The 21,176-nt window shown below is 44.5% G+C and overlaps 1 protein-coding gene across 9 annotated transcripts in view; it reads right to left on the reverse strand.

Moving 5' to 3' along the window:
• KCNIP1 (potassium voltage-gated channel interacting protein 1) overlaps positions 1 to 21,176 on the reverse strand; it is a 398,295-nt gene that overhangs the window by 11,471 nt on the left and 365,648 nt on the right. For all 9 annotated transcript variants that reach the window (XM_057415102.1, XM_057415106.1, XM_057415107.1 and 6 more), the window contains one exon: positions 4,357 to 4,481. In XM_057415102.1, the coding sequence (XP_057271085.1) occupies positions 4,357 to 4,481 (125 nt within the window). The remainder of the gene's footprint in view (positions 1 to 4,356; positions 4,482 to 21,176) is intronic.

Raw genomic sequence — 21,176 nt, forward strand, 5'->3', positions numbered from 1 at the left:
TGCCTGTGTCACATCTAATGAGCTACGAATCATTAAAAGGAGAAGAATTAATGGAATATAACAGCTAAAATAAAAATGTTCTTCTGAAGTTCACATTTCTTAAAGCTTGTAATTTAATGTAAATGAAATAATCACCTATTTATTTGTGGTAGCTGGTAACCATCAGTCAGACCACCTACCTGGTAACTGGAGTGCTGCTGTTCCACGACTCACACTGGGCCTTTGCACAACTGTAGAGTATTTGACCAAATTGTCATTCTTTTTAAAATGAAGCCTAGCACAGCACTTAACCTTCCTTTCCATCGTAGTGCTACTGGCCCGAGTAGTGCTGCCCCAAGTGAAGATGCAGTTCTTTCTCTATTCTTGATAAATACAACTAATATATTCACTAAGAAGCATCGTTTTGCATGCTTAAGGCTAGTGTACACATGTTTGGGCTCATTCTTTTCTATATACTTTCCACAGTTGTAGAGTCCATTGGGCCTCTTCCACACTATATTAAAGCCTGTGTTTGCCAAGAGCCCCAGTCCAGCACCATCCACCCTGAGGATGAAGCTGAAGCCTGTGAAGGGCAGGTTGGTGCTGCACACGCTGCCCTTGCAGAGGCAGGGTTTTCTGTGGCAGTTTCAGCCATTATGCATCATTGAACTCTCTCAATTTCCACACGATCCTTTTGCTTCTGATGCTCCATCTGGAAGCCAAATGAAACGTTTGCAGCAAGCCTCCAGGAGTGCTGGGCAGAGGCAGCGCGGACATTGATCAGCCTGCTTAGCTCAGTGTAACTGGATTGCTTTCAGACACATATGCCTGTTCCAATTCATTTGCACTTAATTGATCACAATTTTGCTTTTCTAAGAGCCAAATAATGCTCAAGTGGCCTCATTAGTGCTCCAGTACTACTGAATTCAGCTGACTCGCAAGAAATCTGTTAGGAAAGGAGCAGGTAAGCTGAGCGTCAGTTTGAGTTCCACTGATGCTGACAAAGCCTTACTCATTCACGAAAACGTTCTTGGCAGTATGGAAAAGCACGGTGCCTCACCATAACAGTCTGCCTCCAGTGGCAGGGAATTAGATTCAGGCAAACACCTTGCATTGCTATAACCTACGAACTACCTACCTTAAAACAAGAACAGTGTTCCACAGTTTTGGGATTGCTAAGCACGGAACCAACCCCTCATCTTCAACAAACACTGGCACTGGCAGCATGAGTCATGCCTTTGAATCTACCCTCTCGGAACTCTTAACTCTTTCCAAACAGGAAACCACAAAGGAGCTGAATCCACGTTAAAAATAGAACCCCCCAGCACAAAACAACCCAAAAAGGAAATCAAAGAGAAGGTCACTTGCTGTTCTTTCTCCTGCTGGAATCAGAAATGAGCTTCATCAATTGCTTCCAAAGATGAGCAATGTGCACAAGCAGGGATCAGCAGCAAAACTGAAATGGGGCTGAACATAACCTGCTCACCTGGCTGCTCTCACCAGAACAAAGAGGAGCACCCAGGGGACTGATCTCCTCCCTCTTGTTCCATAACTGTTCCCTAAACTTTACTCCTGTGGGGAGCAGAAACTTCCTTCTCCTGCCAGCCTATGCCTGGTCATGTCCATTTTGTTCCTGTGCCAATACTGCCTTTTAGCTCAAACGGTGCTCTCTCCTGATGTATTTATAGACAGCAGGTAACACATTCTATTTTGTTGAGCTAAACCAAGGCAAGATCCACCAAAGGTTGTGCTGGGTTTTGCTGTCTCTGTTGCTTTGCTTGTGCAGAACCACAGCCAAAGAAATGAGTCCAAACACCTTAACCTGGCTCCAGTATGACAGCAGCTATCTGCAAGGTGCGAAACAGACTATTGCACAAATTGCACCCTGGGGGCAGAGATAACTGCAAAGATAAACAGGAACTTTTGGTCCTGGTATCAAGAGATGTTGGAGGACATCTCACAACGTTCCCTTTCACAACTGGAAAAGAAAGCTGATAGCAAAGAGAGAGGGAACACTTCCCTCTTGTCCAGGCAGCAAGCACACCAGCTTGAAGTGGGAAAGGATTTGTATTCAGTGGAAGTCACCATCAATATGGTGCAGAAACACCAGATCTGACCAGTGACACACTGGGAAGAGACTGGGAAGATTTTGAGGGCATAGGGAAACAGATTTGAGAGATGAAGTAAGAACAGGAATTAAAGCACTGAGAATTAGTGCCTAGAGGGTGCCCCAGGCTGTGCTGAACTGCCTTTGGTCAAACACCATCAAATCTATGTTCATGAGCATCAAACCTTCAACTCCTGTGATTGCAGCAGGGCTGAGCAGGGCCACATTCTCCCCTGTGCCTGTAAATGGCTCTGGGATTATCCAGGTGTTGCCTCATGATTAAACAGGACCTGTGCAGTCACCATGAGCAAGCCAGAGAAAAGAAAATGACTGTATTCCCACAGGGATCTTGAATCTCCAGATGGCACTGTAACATCATCCCAAAAAGCAGATGGTTTGGTACAACAGCTGAGTCAGTTTGCCTGCTGTAAATAATTACTCACCCCATTGAAACCATAATTTACATGCTACAAATGCTAAAGCTACCCTTTCATGTCAATTTAAACCTTAGATATTAAAGCTTCATGCATATCATGTAGTAGCAGCTGGAGAAAACCAGACTGTTTGTCCTAGCAACCCAATATAAAACATCATCTTGTCAGCACTGCCTATTAATACCAAGACCTTCAGTGAGGTTTAGGAAAGGGGTTAGGTCATAAGTTAAATGCACTTGTCTATCACTCTTGCCCTGGGAGGTAATGCCTCTATACTGCAAAGTGATAGCAGAACTGAGAGGGGCAAGGGGTAAATATCATGGGTACTGAGAGCTGCAGAGCCAGCTCCTCCTGCCAGCACGGAGCACAGCAATCCAGCACGGGTCTCCCACCAAACAGCAGTACGGGAGGCACTTTGGAGATCTTAGCTAAACACAGCAGTTCAGAGCTCTCACTGCAGGCAGCTGTGTCACATCAGATGTCTGTTAGCCTGTCAAGCTGTCTCAAAAGCCAAATGATTTCTCGCTGACTGCCCAAAGCATGAAGACGTTTCAGGTATCGGTCTACAGTGGCTACAAAACTTCACACGCGGAATGAGCTCCTACGTGCAGCAAAGGCTGTACAAATACAAGACATGCACCAAAAAGAGAAGTACAGAAAGCTGAGCTGTGCCTTGTCCTGCTCAGGTGAGCGGTGAAATAAAGGCTGAAACCACCGGACTCCTCAAACTTATTTTGGTGATGTGATTCAAGGTAACTCCAAGAGCCTGTCAGAGAGAAAGGCCCCTCTCAATATCCAGCAGGTTTCTCTCAACACTTGCAGCTCAGCTTTCTTTTGGGAAGCTTTTACCCAATGGATTTGTTTTTCTGAGAGAAACAGCAGGATTTCACTGGGGCAGCAGCTGAAATGCTGGAGCTGTCCTGCAAGACGACTGAAACCCACCCCGTGTTTATTGAGCTTAATACCGATCTATTCATCATCATAAAAACATCACCTGGCACGAACCACCTGGGTGACTAAACCCAGACCCGCAGGCAACCATGTAATGAGTATTCATTCTTCAAGGGGCATAAAGCATCTGCTCCACGTAGCCTCAAAATTCCCTGTTTCTATTTATTATGACAAGTCCCTAAGAGGCAGCAGCAGGTGAGCTGGAAGCTGAGGCTCAGGGAGCTCCAGCCTCCCCGCTACCAGGGAGGATATGGCTGGTGGTTGACAAAGGCAAGGGCAGCACTGCTCTGCCTACACAGACATGCCAGCTGGCATGGCTCCTGCTCTCACCTCAGTCTGTAGCCTCTTTCTTGTCTCCTCGGTCTTGATACCTTTTTACTTTTGATTTCTTTTTGGCTCCTGCCACTTCAGCTTAATCTGTTTGCACAGGAACTTATAGTCCTAGTGTGCTCTATTACATCATGCTGAAAGAGCAAGATTTCTGTAGCCAGAGAAAGGACACAAGCTAATCGCAAGCAAGCAGTACTGCTCATATTTGAACATGAGGAACTGACAGCAAGAATTAAATAAGTACCTATAAAACATTTTCAGGTTATCTTGAAGTAGTGGCACAGTTGGGGAAATTGCAGTGTGCTTCCTGACATTTGGGCAACAAAATGAAGGAGAATATTATATGCTGAGTATTCATCCAAACCCAGTTTTAGGCAGATTATGGTGTCATAAATATTAGATGAAGTGGCAGATTGTGCTCGTTTTGCTGTGGTAGGGGACATCTAGCACAAAACCGCAAACGTTTCGCAGGGGAACGGCACATAATGCAGCTGAGCAGGGGAGGCTGGGGGGGACATACATACTGGACTCGGTTCACTGCAGGATCATTCTTACATTTTTAAATCCTCTGTAAAGCACTTGAAGTTCTCTTTTAGTGAAGTTGGTTTGTGCTTCAAGCTGTTCCAGTCCTTCAGGTCTATGGCACACTGTAGTCATTTCTAATTCATCTTCAATTTTATCTGGAAGAGAAGACAGGAAAATATTTAGTTTGGTTGTTACCTTTGCTCTATTAACATGATGGATAGGACAGCCTGGAGTTCAAGAGCAACAGAGAGAAAAAGAAACCATCAACAGAACAGATCTCTATAACTGTTTTCAATCTCTTGAAAGCAAAATAAAAGTCGTATGAGTAAAGCAAAAGTTCACATTTTACAGGGCTGCCAATTGGCTCCCCATCTACAAAGCCAAAACTGGTGGTGAGAACAGAAGGGCAGGCAGCAGATATGTTGCTCCAAAAGGCAACGCCAGGTATTTCTTATCTAAATATTGAAACAACGTGGAAGAATAGGCCTTTCAAAGTACCAGCTTTGAAAAAGCTGTGCAAATACAAGTGAGAGACCAGACGTGCTTAAGCATATTAGGCAACGGCATTATACTGAGGGTAAACAGTGAGGGAAGCTCTTCTGTTAACCAAAAAGCTTGCTATAGAGACACTAAAGGTCACCTTAATCCTAGGAGAGATTCAGACGATGTCCACAGTTGCTGAGTCTGGGATGAAACCAGCCTGCATTTGCGTGGATTTTTGGGGGAAGCAGATAAGAAATGAAAGATTCTGATACGCATTTTATTCAAGTGGATATCCTCACAAGGAAGAAAGATACCAACCTCCTGCATTGCTGTAATCTCACCTCTATTCTGATGCATGCTTTTACTTGTCAAGCCCATTTCCCCAGAAGTGTAGGCAATGCCCAAATATACACAGATGCTTAATGTGTGTCGTTTTGAGATTCTCTAAGCTTCGAGGATCAGATGCAGTTTTCAGGTGACATGAAAATCCCATCTACATCCAAAAGTGGCCTGGCATAAACCCCAACACCCCCCTTGTTATCAAACCAGCACAATTTATGCCCTGAAGAAGTGTTTTAGATTATTGGGCTCAAGATACTACAGTAATTCCTGCTGAAAGACACGGATTTCACAAGAAACATGGAAGGAAATGGAGTCACTCTGAATGGGGGAAATGCACGAATTTGGAGCAGACTGGCTCAGTGAAAGAACAGGCCAGACTAAAGCTCCATTTTCATAAGTGAATTCTGTACATATATACGAATGTTATTAACGAAGGACACACATCACTGAGTGACAAAGGTTAATTCACATCGGTTCACACTTCCAGTATTAAGAGATCAGTTTGAAATCATGGTGTATTCAGGCATCCTCCTAATCCACTGTGTCTGGAGCTTCACAGTCTGTGTTTGTGGGGCTTGAGCAGTGAAAATACATGCCTAAATACAGTGCTCAATGTCGCTTGCAAGGCAAGGAGATCAAGGAAAGAGGCTGTAACAGCATGGGGTAGAAGGGGAGCATCACAACCAGTTATGATGCAGAAAGCTTCCTGAGGTGGTAGGTGGCCAGAAGAGGCCTGAAGGAGCCACCTTCTCCTCACAAAGGGAAACTGAGAGTCTAGAGATTACAGCTCCTGTTAAAAAAAAAGAGATGGAAAAGGATGTCTGCTACAGGAAGAACAGATGTGGAATGGGAAATAAGGGGGGAAAGCCATTTTCTTTGAAGCACAACACATGCCACAAAATTAAGGAATGCAGAAGAAACTATATAGAGAGAAAAAATGGGGAAGAAATTCCTTGAAATGAGGGAAGTGCAATGAGTGGCTGAAAAAAGGAGAGGAAATACATTTATAAGGGAGCCAGGTTACGGAGACTCAGAACTAATCCATACATTATATAGCAAATACTTCTGTTTTTTACCTTTGGTTAACTGCAATTTACCTCAAAGCCTTTACAAAATGCAAGTAACACCTGACTCCTCTCTTGCATGTTCCTGCTGTTCCCAATGCAATAAGCAGTTTACAAATGGCCTTGACGGTCACCTTGGTTTTCCCCAGCGAGCCGTGCATTTTGTACTGTGCAGTATGTAAGCAAGTTACCTCCGAGCCTCTCTCTGCTCTTTAACCAGTTAAACACACCCAGCTTTTCACTGACATTTCCTACTGAGTCACTCGAGTTCTTTACAACTTCAGTCAATGGAAAAATCTAAGAGTAAAATACTGGCCATCTACTCTTTATATCCTATAATTCAATGGGGAGGGGAAACCCAACAATCTATGCACTCTCAGGTAAGTGGTGAGGGTAATGGGGGAAGCCAGCCTGTTGGAATACTCTTAGGCTTGGTTTTATTTACCCTTACAGCATGGAGTTTCACATGGTTTGTACAGAGGCAGGAAAGATCCAGCTGAGAAAAGTCACACTCTTTGCAAAAGCATTTTGATGTAACCGACTGGTTTTGGTGGGTCTTTAATTTCCCATATACTTTCCTCACCTCCTTAAGCAACCAGTGTTAGTACCCCTATATCCAACCTGAACTTCCCTTGTTTTAAGTTTGAACATTACCCCTTGTCCTATTGCTTGTCCTGCAAGGATATGTTTCCGCAACACTCAGTTCACAAGCTTTGGTCCCACAGGGCAGATATTCCTATGTTAAAAACAAGCCAGATGACTGTTGTAGATTTGATTCTATTTCCCATGCTGAGAAATGCGGCTCTTTTCTTTATAACAAACTGTAGAAAGGAAAGGATGAAAAATCCATCCCTTTTCAAAGGGATGCTCCAGTTTTTCCTTCCATTTCCCCATTCCAGAACCAGCATTAATCTCTGCCTCTGAAGAGAATCTGATGGTCCCCCACGGGTTAATCCTTTCATCTGCTTCCTCCTCCTTTCTCGAGGGAAGTATTTTGAAACTTAGCAATAAAAGGTGTGTGAAGCTTTAGCTCTGGCCCAGGGGACACTCAAAATGACACCACAGCAACAGGCTTCCAGGGGGCACATCCTAAAAATGGTAGAAGCTTTTCCTTCGATGGAACATGCCCGGATACAACGGAGCAGACCTGGGCATTTTCTGGAGCACCACCTCAGAAAACAAGTACAAGAAAGGCTTATTAGGTCATTTTGTCTATCCCTTGCCAACAAAGAGCTGTTTTCCACCGTGTTTCATGATAGTATTGGTCTTACAAGAGAAGACACTTTTCAGGAGTAACTACTTCACATTAATGGGCCTCACAGATCAAACAGTCCCTCCCCTGTGCTCAAAATATACCAACACTTTAACTTTTCTCAGCTGGCAGCCCACATTCAGAGATCCCCCTCCAGCAACACTCTGTTCATCCCTCCTCCCTCCCTGGCAAAAGCCTGCCCTGGGCACAGCACAGACCTGTATGGGCACAAACTGCTCTTCCAAGCAAATCGATCATTTCCAACTCAATAGTCCTCACCTCCCACAAAGATTTCTTTGTCAATATTTGTTTCCTTTCAGTGTTTTCTCTTGACTCAGGTCTTTAAAACCCTTTTCTTCCACTCTCATATACCCTATAAATTAACCACAGAGACAAACCCCCAGATCCTGTCACCTCCTCATCTGCTCTTGCCTTTTGTCATGTATATTGTGTTTCCTCTTACTTCCATTGGCTTTGTTGCACTGGCTGGGTCCCTCCCAGCTCTCCAGGGATGTCACTGTGTGAAAGACAAGCCCTTGCATTTGTAAACACTGCAATTGCATTAAACTGAAGCTCACTTCATGGTGCTGAGTGCAAGCAAAAGTGTATGCACATAGATCCACACATTTTTAATTAGGAAAGCATTGTGTGAAGATATTTTGCCCAATATCATATTCTTCCACAGTTTTGCCTTGTCTACGGCTTGCTGAGCACTCTGAGTGGTTTGAGGGTGGGAAATGGGCATGCCACTGGTTTCAAGTTCATTTTCTTCTTCAGTCTGCAAGCTCATGGAAAGCCCGAGGGAATGACACTGCCAGAGATGCCCATGGTGCCCTCCCCAGCTCAGGTGCCATGTGTCAGCAGCTGATGCTTACGGCATCCCTGTGGAGCTGGAACTCAGCTGTGCCCTGCTGGGGGGACACACTCGCCTCAGGGTCTGGGTACCACACACCTGGTTAGTGAGAGCTTGAACACTGGCAAATAGGTCCAAATTTACCATTCTGAACCTGAAAGCATGATTCTGTGCTCCCCAGTTGGGTGGACTCAGATTTCTCCTGCTTGCAGGTACTGATAAATGATAACTTACTTCTTGGTTTTTTGTTTGTTTTTTAGCTTCAGCACTTGTTGCAATGGTCCCTGGATCAACCCCTTCCGCACCAGACAGTTGCAGTGAGTTGTGTCTTAGAATCATGGAGTCATAGAATGGTTTGTGTTGGAAGGGACCTTAAAGCCCATCCAGTTCCAACCCCTGCCACAGGCAGGGACCCCTTCCACTGGAGCAGCTTGCTCCAAGCCCCTGTGTCCAACCTGGCCTTGAACACTGCCAGGGATGGGGCAGCCACAGCTTCTCTGGGCACCCTGTGCCAGCGCCTCAGCACCCTCACAGGGAAGAGCTTCTGCCTAAGAGCTCATCTCAGTCTCCCCTCTGGCAGGTTAAAGCCATTCCCCTTGGCCTGTCCCTACATGCCCTTGTCCAAAGCCCCTCTCCAGGTTTCCTGCAGCCCCTTTAGGCACTGGAGCTGCTCTCAGGTCTCCCCTTCAGGAGCCTTCTCTTCTCCAGGCTGAACAAGGACTGGTGTAAGATCATCTGCACTGTTCAGCTGGTGCAGAACATGCCTGTGCACTTGCTCAGCTGTTTTTCTTGCAATGTATTTGAAACCGTAAGAACAGAAAGCAGCACTTTCTGATTTAGAATTTGTCTCTGGCCATAGGTTTACGGCTGCTTTAGTAGCAGGATATGAAGTGTGGGTCTGGGAGAAGCAGCTGTGTTAATCCTACTCCAAAATAGGTCCAGGTTGTAATAATGATGTAATTTTGCATGTTTACTGGGGGCAGAACACCATCCCTGTTCGCTTAGCCCATAGGATAGGCACATTTTCTGTATCAGACAAAATAGTGGCTTCACTTTGCAAAGAAAAATACTGCTGACATACTTGCATGTACGTGCATATTTTATAGATTGTTGGTAATGAAAGACACAGTTTCATTTCTCTGCTGCTTGCTCAAGAGCAGAGAATGAATTTTCATTAGAGTAGATCAATATTTTAACTGAGCACACTTTGGAAACTAATGAGGCTGGGTTATACACCCTTTCATTTTCATCCTATTTTTACCTTTTGTAATCTTTACAATTGGAAGGTTTCTGTGCTTAGGCTGCCTGCAAATGGCCCTGTGCTTCACTGCTGTAAACTTTGCTGAACAGAATTTGCACTTCCCCAACGGATAAACTGGAGTAATCCAAGCCTGTTCATGTAACAGCTGGTTTGTGCATCAACACACTTACAGACAAAATTGGTTCATCACTGAGGAAAACAGATTTTTATCTATTAACTTTGAAGGAAAACAACCTGCTCCGGTATTTCACTTCCCCAGATCTTTCGGTTCAGTTGGACACAAGCTCCTTTGTCTGCCATGTGATGGAAAAAATCGTTTCGTTGTCAATTTATCTTTGAAGTGCACAGGTATCATAACGCACATCCAGACAGCTGCATGAACCGAGGCACTGCCCAAACCCAGCTCCTAAAGGTGCAGAGACCAGGCACTAACTTGCCAACACCAGCACCAGAAAGCATGTGCCATCAACACAGAGGCCAAGTCCTAAAATCCTCTGGTGACAGCACATCTCCTGGTACTCGCTTTAGCAACCTGTTTCCATACAAAAATGCCTTCTTCAGATCCAACTATCCTTTCCTGCTAAACGGAACAGATTAAAGTGGTCCCAGACAATGCCAAAGTTGCATTCGTGCACTACAGAACAGGAAACAGTCGTGTGTTATTTACCAGCTGCTTTCTTAGCTCTGCCTTTGAACAGCCATTGGACCCAAGTTCATCGCCCTGCCTGTCCTTCCTCCCACTGGCGCTGCCTCTACACAAGTAACATCTTGCACAGAAGCCCAGCGCTGGTTTCACTTGGCCAAACCCCCTTGTGAAACACAAGAAGCATCAAACACCACTCCCTGCAGCGGCCACATCAGCACTGCAGCATTTCCAGCCCTTCAACCCACGTGCCTTTCAAATGGCTCAATACATTGCTAGGGCTGGCCAAGGACAAGCCAAGACCTAAACCACACTTTAAAGGGAGGGTGTCGATGATCCTGTCCCCTGCTTCCTAAGGCTGCATGGTGAAGCTGCAACAGCAGGTTCTGTGGCTAACGGAAGGGTTTTGAAAAGATGCTGCTTATAAATAAATTCAGGTTTTGTTAAAGACGAATAATCAAGGCGTAAAACGCAGCTCATGGGCCCGGTGTTAACTGTAACACTGACAAGCATTAGGTGAAATGGGTAGTTTTACAAATACAGCAGAAGGGGATTAAGATATGTGCAAGAATTATGAGACTGCACCTTATTTTTATTAAAAACCCATTAGTTATATTTTAGGAGTGAGGACCTGAAGGAAAACATTAACTCCAGTTTATGCTTTACGTCCTTGGAATTAATCTTCAGACAGGCCACTTGCTTGGGCAGATCTTGTAGGAAATACATCCTGCCTGTGGGAAACCAAGTGCAAACAGCTGAATATTTCACGAAGAGACATAATTGAAGGCCTGAGTCCATAAATTCTCATTAGGGCCAAAAATTACAGGATGGGAGTCAGGTGAGAGCTGTTATCGGTGCAGACCCTGCTTCAGTGTTCCCTCCCAGTAGTGTAAGCAGAAAAGGTAGGAAACACTGCTTTGTGAAGTCCTCTGAGAGCCGTGTTTCCAGATCCCTGGGCAGAGACAGCTGCCAAATACAGCTCCACTCTCTGAACAGTCAAGGTATTTGTGTGCAGTTCCACCAACAGAATCCAAATGTCAGCCTTTAAGCGACCCCAGCTGGCAAATACTTGCAAACCAGCAAGGTTAAGAGGGCAGAATGACGGCTCAGCTGGAGCTTAAACACATGTACAGCACATCTATCACTTCTTAAGAAGGGTTAAGGAAAATCTGCTCATGGCAAATACCAGTAAACACATGACACTAAGATACCAACTGATATATTAAACATCAAACAATTAAAATGGAACACTCCTTATTAATAAATTATTATTGTTATTAATATTATTGCCTGCCTGAAGAGATCAGCTTCCAAACCAAAGGGACTCTCTCCAGCCAATAAACCAAAAAGGAGCTGATGTCTCCTTACCCACTCCCTTTTCCTTGAAGGATTTTCTGACTCCTTCAGGTCCTTTTCCACCACTAAATCAGCAACATCAAATTCCTTGCACTAAGAGTCAAGCTCAGCAAGGCTGTTCTGCCTGTGCGAACCTGCACCACCACCAGCTGCCGGGAAAAGCTACATGAAAACCCAACAGTATATCAAATTCTGAGATTTAATTACAAAAATGATAGAATTTCAGGATTTCTTGGCTAATTCTTGCTATGATATAAGCAAAAGTCATGTATATACTTTCCTCTGCCTCTATACTCTAATCAGCTCCACAGCTGAACATAGGGAAGCTCAAACAAGGCTGTGCTCTGAAAAGGGAGGTACAGCAGTCAGAGGCTACGCCTGCCTCCAAAGTGCCTTTGTGGCACACAACTAAGATCCAGTACAATGATTTGAAGATGAACTACACAAAGTCCAATTTGGCCTTGAATGTTTCTGCAAACACTGTGTTAAGTGCGTTCAGCATCAGAACTAGCTTTGCTGCCGCCATTCCCAGAGAAGGAGACAGCAGGTTGTTCTCCCAGTGCACCGGAACTTGTGACAGCACTTGCTTTTCACTTTTCCTTGCACATTCCCACTTATCTGTAGTAATGTTTATAAGGGAAGCAACTTCAAAACAGGTGGAAAAACACTGAGAGCTTGAGGGTGCTTTGCTGCTTTTTCATCGGAACGCTGCAGAAAATGTGCTTTTGGGACAAGGGCTTTCTTGCAAGGAGCTGGTCAAAGATGAGTTTGCAAAACAAGCTCACTAGGAACGGTAGAAAATCACTTCCCTTTGGTTATTGTTTGAAAATTCCCAGCAATACCATCTGAAAACCTTACCTGGAGGGTACCTGAACTGTGAAGTACTTGGCTGAGCACTGCGCAGGAGGACATGGAGGTTGAGGGAGAGCTGGGACTGCTCCCCTCTCTGCAGCTTTACCAGGGAGCTAGGGAGCTGGGCAATGCTCAAGCACCTTTCATACCAGCATGGAAAGTGAGACTGAGCTCAGCCAGAGGGAACCTGTTTCTTAGCTTAAAAAAACTTTTGCTATGAAAATTAGATGACCAATAGAGTCAAACCGGTTCAAGTTTTACCTCTCTGATACACGTAAAACCAGCAGGCAGGGTCTAGGAAAAAGTAAGAAAAAGATTTAACAAAAAGAAAGTGACAACCATACACAGCTTTGTCTGGTGGTAATTTTAAGGTGACACTGGATGTGCTCTGCATGGGCCATAAGGTACTCTTTCCCAGTGACTGTAGGATTGTTTCCAGGTGTATTTAATCGTTGGTCCCATCCCCACCTCCTCCCTCCCAGAACTGGCTTTTTCCCTTACCGTAGGGGCAGGAAGAGAAGTCAAAGCCCACTGTCCCCTGCATGACCATGGAACTCAGGGCAGCAGTGGAGAGAATCATGCACACAGTTATGCACTCATGCAAGCATCCATGCATACAGAAAGACAGCAATGCAACAGTCAGCGTAGTAACTCTGAGAACGGAGAAGAAGGACTTTGCATGCACTTCTTGAAGTCTGCTGAGGGGCAGCAAGAGGGGCCATGGCCTCCCGCTTCCTCTCCACAGCATAGCTCTTTGCTGTAGAAATGAAGTGATTAGAAGAGTGAAGAAGTCTCAGGGGGTCTGGAAGGCTCTAACTTGTGCTCTCTGCAGTCACTTCACTTGCAACGGGGTTATTTTGTACTATCCTCACATCCCCTGGACAGTAAATTACCTGGCCACAGAAAACTGGCAGAAATAAGTATTAGACCACAGCTTCCCAAGAGCACCACCTACATACTGAGGAACTGCCTGGTCAGGCAGTATTGCTGAGGCACAGTGCTTGGCCTCACTAACCCCGGCTCAGCTCTTCTCAGCCTGAGGAATGAACAAGTAAAGAAAAAGCCCAGGTGAACACAAGAAAACCACAGTGGATGCTCCAGTTGGCTGCTGCAGCACAAAAGCAATGGTGATACTGAGGACAATCACATGAGAGATCAATAACAGAATCAAATCCTCAAGGACTGGCTACTCACACAGGGATATAATTCATATTAGTGACTATAGATACCTCCACACTTTTCCCTTTTGAACTGAACTTGAAGAAAACTCCAAGAGAAGCTAATCTCCAGAGCAAAGAGCCTACAAACAATCGTCATTTAAATTGCATTCATAGACCACGACACATACCAGAGGCAGAGCAGTACGTATCTAGACCTTTACAGAAAGCATATAAAACAATCAGTAGGATGTAACAAACTCCACTGTACCCTATGCACGCTGTACCTACCACAGGACTTTTTAACCTCCTTGAACCACCAAGACAGGATTGCAATAAATAAAGGTTGCTTAAAGAGGTCCCAAATCTCTGCTGAAGCAGGTTTTGAACTGTTAACCATTAAATCACCTGCTGCCAGGGAAATCCCACTTTGCTGGGTAACCTAAGGACAGAGGAGAAAAAACCAACCACTTCAAGCCTAATAAGGCCAGTTCTAAATTCACATGTTAACACTAGCTACAAACTAATTTCCCTTGATGAGAACAAAGAAATGTAAATGCAGTCGTTAGAGAGATCATGATAAGAGCATCCTGATTTAGTAAGGGTGAAATCAAGGAATAAAAAGAGCCAGAGTACATCGAGAGGTTCCACTGTCAATATTGGGCTTGAAAAGATGAAGCTGCATTAGAGATGATTACAGATAGCAGGCAGACAGTAGGTGTGCTGCAAAAAAGAGAACGGTGATCTGTTTTTCTATACTGGGTAACCTTGTGGGTTATTAAAACTTTAGACTGCAAAGAATGCCTTCTGGATATAAACGATGTTTTCTTTTCTTCCTCAGAGAGGTAGGAAAAAAGCCCTTAGAAAAGTGAAATAGAAAATGCTTCTTGTAACAATACACTTCATTATATGAAAAACTTCACAGTCAGCTTTCAGGGGTTCAGGGGAAAATTAATTCCTTTCCAGATTATTCAAATCCAACTACGAGGTTTTGGTTCATAGGCTCTATTTTTTTATTTAACACTGCAGTGGTCTTCTTTGACAAATGGCGTTTTTCAATAAGCTCAAGAGGAAACTTCTTAACCATCAGCTCCAATTCAAATGCTTATGTCTACTTAGCATATTGAATAGTACAAATAGGAGAAAGTACAGCGTTGTTACTGCCACTTACAAAACCTCTTCCTAAAGCATGCAGAAGCAGTTACTGAAGACCTGGTTATTTGCCATCTCTTCCCAGAGGAGTTTTAGGATTGGTTTTTTCCCCCTAAAACTCCCAGGTTATGGATTACTCTGTGAGCAACTACAGATCAATGAAAAAGAAAATAACTTGGCAGAAACTCAGTTCATCATTGCTGAGGATTATTTCTGACAAGGTAAGCTGTTTAGAAGCAGCAGGTAATGCCACAGCCAGCCCATCAGTGCTGTGCATATGGAATGGGACTGTCCCTGTACCTGACCAGGGGGAGCTGCACCAGAACTCAAGTACCGAAGCCAATATAATACTCTACTTAAATCATAACAATCTAATTACATTTTTCAATGTAATTGGACTTTTCTTTGTACCCTAAAAAAAAGGAAAACCAAACACAAACCTGTCAGGTACCAGAACAACATGTGGGAAGCAGTGATATTAAAATGGAAAAAAAGGAAGATTGGATTTGCAGCCACATAGTCCTGTTTCAGCACCGGCATGCTAATAAGATGCTCACATTTCCCCTGCAACATCTGCCTGGCAGCAGTTTTCATTTGTGCCCATGGCCAAGCCTCTGAAAGTTCAGCCACTACCTGAGCACCAGTGGGTTTGATGTCGTTCCAATGGCGCTGGCTGGGAAACCATTACACAGCCCAACATTAGTGTTTGACCTTGTGCCTGTTATCTGAGAAAATAAACAGGGCAGATAGCATTTATAGCAATGCAAACCCCAGACCTGTTGGAGAGCAGCGTTTTGGTACAAGGCAAAAAGAAGGCATTTTTCTGGTTTTCTGGCTTTTAGAGTGCTAGAGTTCTGTAGGGTGTGGTGAGACAGGTTGGCCAGAGACACATCCACATAGGGGTTCTTCCTTATATCAAGAACGCTTTCAGAATCCGAAGGTAGAGGTGGGTTTTTTAGACTCCAATCCAGACTCATTGTTTCTTTCATAAGAATGAATTTAAAGGAATTTAATAGGTATAAAACGGCTTTATACACAAATTCCTCACTGCCAAACATACTGAGGGGATGGGTCCTCAGCTCCAGGATTGTTTTCAACCAGCTCTGTTGTTTTCTCAGTGACAGGAGCCCCAGCACAACCTCCCTGCTCTCAGGGAGAAATAAACTGGCTTCATAAACATAATAGAGCCCTTGGGAAAATTACTGTCCTGCCATTGTGCCACATCTGGTACAGAGGCAGCAAGTAAACGCCTACTACGGGGAATATTTTGCCCTTTGCAGGGTATGGGCAGTTGAAAAACTTCCTTAAATTATGCAAACTCCTGCTCGCTAAGTAGGTGAGAGCGGGATTGAAAAATAAGGTACGTGCCCAGTGGCAGTGGAGGACAAGCTCCGTGCTCCAGGAAGAGCTGCTCCAGCTCCAACACCTCCCAGAGCAACCTCTGCCTGTGTGTTTGCCGAGGGTACCGTGGGCTGAAAACACTGAGCTGGACACAGCCCCCTACTTGAACCTGACCCCTTCTGCCCCTCCTGGCTTGTACAAAGAGCCCCTGGGGATGAACAGCCTTTTTTTGTGCACTTCAATCTTGCTGTTGAGTGATCTCAAGTAGCACAGTAGGAGCGCATCCCATTTCTCAGCATTACTCTTTATTGTTGAAAAAGTCACATTTCCTTACACTGCCATAACACAGCCATTCAGAGCACAAATAAAGCTTCATGTTACCCGACCCACACTGGGAAGTGAAAAGCTTGATTATGTTCAGGCTTTGTAAGGAACATAGTACATCACTTAGCACTTAAACAAGATACTGAAATGCCATCTGGTAGCACACCCATTCCCACTGAAAAGAAAAAATGAAACCTATTTACATACTCTTTATATAGCTGAACAATTTTTGTATTGTTTGTTAAACAAATGTATTCCCTACAATACATAAATTTTACAGGCCATAGAACCTGGCAGCATTTTCCATTTTACTCTGTTAATATGAAATTGTGAATCCATTCAGCATCACTGTTACAATTCAACCTCTCTGCACAAAATACAGCTCCGGCTGACATAATGCTCACCTGCTGAGAATAACTGTGTAACTGTGGTGTGTGTGTGTTGTTGGGGTGTTAAAGGCTATCTCACCAAGCACATACCATCTTAGTTCAAGAGGTGGGTATACAGCTTGCAGTCCTGTGGGTTGGTGGCAGTTTGGACACGGCTCTCGGTGGTACCTAATGAGATGTGCAGTATCTGAAAGAGATGTGCAGTATCTGAAAGAGATGTGCAGTATCTAAAAGAGATGTGCTTATTCCCACAGTAAGCCCCCATTGCCTTGAAGCCCTTTTCCATGGTGGTCAGGCTGGGCTGTGCTGAGGGCACAGATGCCATGTGCAGAGTAGCAATTCCAGAGCTCCAATCCAGGCTGGAGTTAAGGCAAAGGCACTGCCAAGGGCTGTGTCCAAACTGCCACCAAGACTGCTTGTGTGTTTTGCAATGTTTTCTGCTGCTTTCCAGGAATCCTGTAGGTGCCCGAAGAGCAATCAAGGCTTTGGTTTGTACAATTCTTTCCCAACCATCAGTAATGAGTTTCATGGAAGAAGATGCTGGATGTAAGGAAGTTCTTTACTGCGAGGGTGGTGAGGCACTGGAACAGGCTGCCCAGAGAAGTGGTGAATGTTCCATCCCTGGTAGGGTTCAAGGCCAGGTTGGACAGAGCCTTGTGTGACATGGTCTAGTGTGAGGTGCTGGAACTGGATGATCTTAAAGTCCTTTCCAACCCTAACTATTCTATGATTCTAAGATATTCTCTGCTCTGTCTCAAATGCAAGTTTATACACAGAGGCCCTGACAAAGCCTGTGTGAAGAGGTAATCCAAAGACAAGTGCAATCAACCCTTTTCAAACACTAAATGGCACATAACAAGTCATGGCTACAATTAAACTGTAGGATTGCAAGGGGACAGATGGTGAAGCTTTTTCCCCAGCCCCCAGAAAACACCACTCCAAACCCCAATGCTCTGCTCCTTCTCTGATGCCCTGCAGCAGCAGCAGGAAACCCCAAGCCCACCAAAAAAAATCTTCCAACCACTTAATCCTCCCAGAATTAAGTCATTGCTACTTAAGTGAAGTAAATCATTTCCCTGTAGGAGATTCAAAGATACGTTAGAAATCAACTTTCCCCTTAAAGGGGAGTTTTGCAGAACTTGCAGTATTGTGCTGGAAACACAAAATGGTTTATATGAATCAGTTGTTGCATCTATAGCAGGGCTTGGGTGGCAGAGCCCAAGTATTCAAAAAGAGGAATGTGCAACACAAATTGCAATGCATCCTGAAAGCCACCTTGCTTGAGAGCTTCTTCCAGCCTCCTAGTCATGATCATCAGTACCATCAGCAGCGTTATTTGCTCACAATGCACTATAACCAGAAGCACCATTTCACAGCGTTCAGTTGCTTATGAATCTATTTCCAGCCCTACTACAGAAACTAATTACGTCTCAGTAGCTCTCTGGCAGAACAGGACAAGTAAAGGCAATTTGTAAAACCTCACCAGTAAAATGGGGATAATAACACTTATACATCCAGACATGCTCTCACAGCGTTCCACTTGAGTCCCCTCAACTTCAGCAGCACCCAGCCCACGTAATGCATCTCCCTTGTAACAAATGGGTCTGACTTTGGTTCTGTGCTGTTGTGCAAGACAAAGCTCCACTCCACTTACAGCACAGACTATTTCAAGACTTGGTTTGCTTTTCTAGGTTGGTATTTAGGCAGTGCTTGTACTATGGCTTTTGCTTCTAAAGCACTCCAAATACTTAAAAAAGAGCAATCTAAGGAACACAGCCAAGACTAAGAGTGATGAGGCCAAAAGATGACCAACAGGAAGAACTGGTGGTAAGCATGCATTTGATTAAATAAGAACAAAGCCCAATGACTTATCTGAAGGAGGTGCACCAGATTCTTTTGCCATATTCCCAGTTACATGCTAGTGAAATTCCTTTTCAATCTACCACTAGTATAACAAACCAGGTTTAACATGGCTGGTGGTGTATGAACACATTTATACATCCACTGCCACATCCAGAAAAGGTGACATGGGACTTCGGGAGCAGGGAGGCAGTCATCTTCCATGCCATGCCCCATCTCAAGGCTTTATAACAAGTGCCAGAAGTGCAAATAAAGGATATAGATGCAGTAATCTTCTCAAGAAAGCAGCACCAAGGCACTGGCACTGAATGGGTTCCCCTAGCCTGGGACACGCAGGCTGAGCAGGGACCAAAGCAACATTTCCATTCCAAAGCAGCAAGGAAAAGGAAAACCATGAGAATGTGTCAAGCTATCAAACTGTGATGATTTTTCAGAATAAATAGTAGAAACACTTCATAAGGCACCTGATAAATGAAATAGTCATAGGAGACTTCTGGATTATAAATTAAGTAACTGAACTGAACATTTTTTCTCTTCTGGAATAGGTTATTCTTCAAAACCCCTCTGATGAGCCTAGACAATGCATTACAAATGGACTTATTCTCTCCAAGAAGAATTATTACTGCCAATGGTTTTTTTATCTCATTGAAAAGCAAATCAGACACTTCAAGTCCCTGATTTATTACTGCACCAATTTCCACAAACGTTGGTTTGCTCTAGCTTTAAGTTAGAATAGGGGGTTTGAAAGAACAATAATCAATGAACATATAATGTGAGGAAACCAAGCAATCAGAAATAGTAATCAGTTCAGTGCCTAATTCAAGGACGCATTATCCTTGGGTTATTTTAGGGGGAAAATTCAGGCAGCTTTTAACTACAGCGTAAAAGTTGGACTTGAGGATCTTAGGGGTCTTTTCCAACCTACTTGACCCTATGATTCTAAGTAAGTTGTTTTCCCCCTCAGAGGGGGAGCAGCTTGGATTACATACACTTGGCACTGGCTGCAGAACTGACACAGGAGTTAAGCAGACATTTGGAAGACCAAGACTAATAGACAACAGTGTGAGGACAAACACAGCTTCAGCTTTGTAAAACCTTTATAATGGCAGCCTCAATCACATATACAGTGTTTACGTAATGATTGCAGGGGACCACAGAGCTGCAGCTTCACCTGAGATTTTGCAGCATGGTCTAGTGTGAAGCATCCCTGCCCACGGCAGAGGGTTGGAACTGGATGATCTTAAGGTCCTTTCCAACCCAAACCATCCAATCATCCTATGATTCTATGATTCTTTATTCTGGACTGGGACTTTTCACCTGGAGAGAGAGAACATGTGCATGTGCATGTGAGCATTATCTTCTGATGGAGGCCTTGCTGTGCCTTCCATAAAGCATGCCTGTGCTCAGTCACTCTAGGCTGATGGTCCCAGTCTGGAAGCACAGCCTCAGCGCTGGAAGCCTGTAGCAGCAAGGCATGCTGTGCCCATCACTACCCACCACCAGTGGCTGCTGTGGGCCTATCCTCCCCAGTGTGCTCCCATGGCCATGCACAGGAGGTCCCTGCGTCTGGACCACCCTGGGGTGCGTGAGCAGCTTGGGCTGCACTCCCAACCAGGGCACAGGTGCTGTTTGGAATTCAGGTGGATGTCACTCTTCCTAAGGTGATGTTCCAGATTGGGAAACTAAATTGAAAAAAAAAAAACCCTTTTTCACAAAAATGGAAACTTTGCCTGGCGTTTGGAAAACCTCCTTTTGGAAACCCTGCAAATTTCATTTCTCTCAAGTGTTCACATCCCATTATAATGCAGGCAGAAGCCACCTCCCCCTGGACCGTGCTCAGCCTGGTTACAGCGCAGCAACCCTTTGGAGCTTTCTCTCAGGCTACCCAGTGCCATAAATGTTTACTTCATTCCTGGGTAACTGCACATTGAGTGAGCGGAGCTGTAACACATGCCCATAGCCAAGGACCTTCACTGGAACTCTGCACTACAGAAATGTCATGCCAGGTATCTCTCACTCCCCCCCCCACCCCAAGGGGTGTCACTAGTTCTACTTTAGCCTAAAGTTTCAATTTCTTACTATGAGTTTTCCTTAAAATAGAGCTTGCTTTGTTTTTAAACAGAAACTTCTATTTTCTCAGGCTTGAAACCTGGGTGGGTTTGCTCACATTTATTAAAAAAGAGAAAAAAACTATTTGGTTTTGTTTATCAACATGCACGTAATCCTGTTTGGAAAAGCAGTGTGGAAGACAGGATTTGCCAGGTAACTCTAAGGTAACGCTAGCATCCCCAGCAGGATTGAATCTGGGAGTGATTCTCAGAGAGGAGAGCTCACCTCCACACTGCAGCAATTCACCTCTGCAAAGGCTGGAAGTACAGGCTGTTCTGGTCCAGGCAGAACCGAGGAGCAAACACTGCTATCAGTAAGCGCATCATAGATCCCATCTGCACAAAACAGTATCACCCAAAGGATTCTTCCTTTCCATTTCACAGAGCTGTGTTTAAGTTGAGCAGATTGCTCC

Source organism: Pezoporus wallicus, unplaced genomic scaffold, assembly GCF_028554395.1.
Source record: "Pezoporus wallicus isolate ANWC-B61680 ecotype Strahan unplaced genomic scaffold, APGP_CSIRO_Pwel_v1 contig_4161, whole genome shotgun sequence".
NCBI classification, from domain to species: domain Eukaryota; kingdom Metazoa; phylum Chordata; class Aves; order Psittaciformes; family Psittacidae; genus Pezoporus; species Pezoporus wallicus.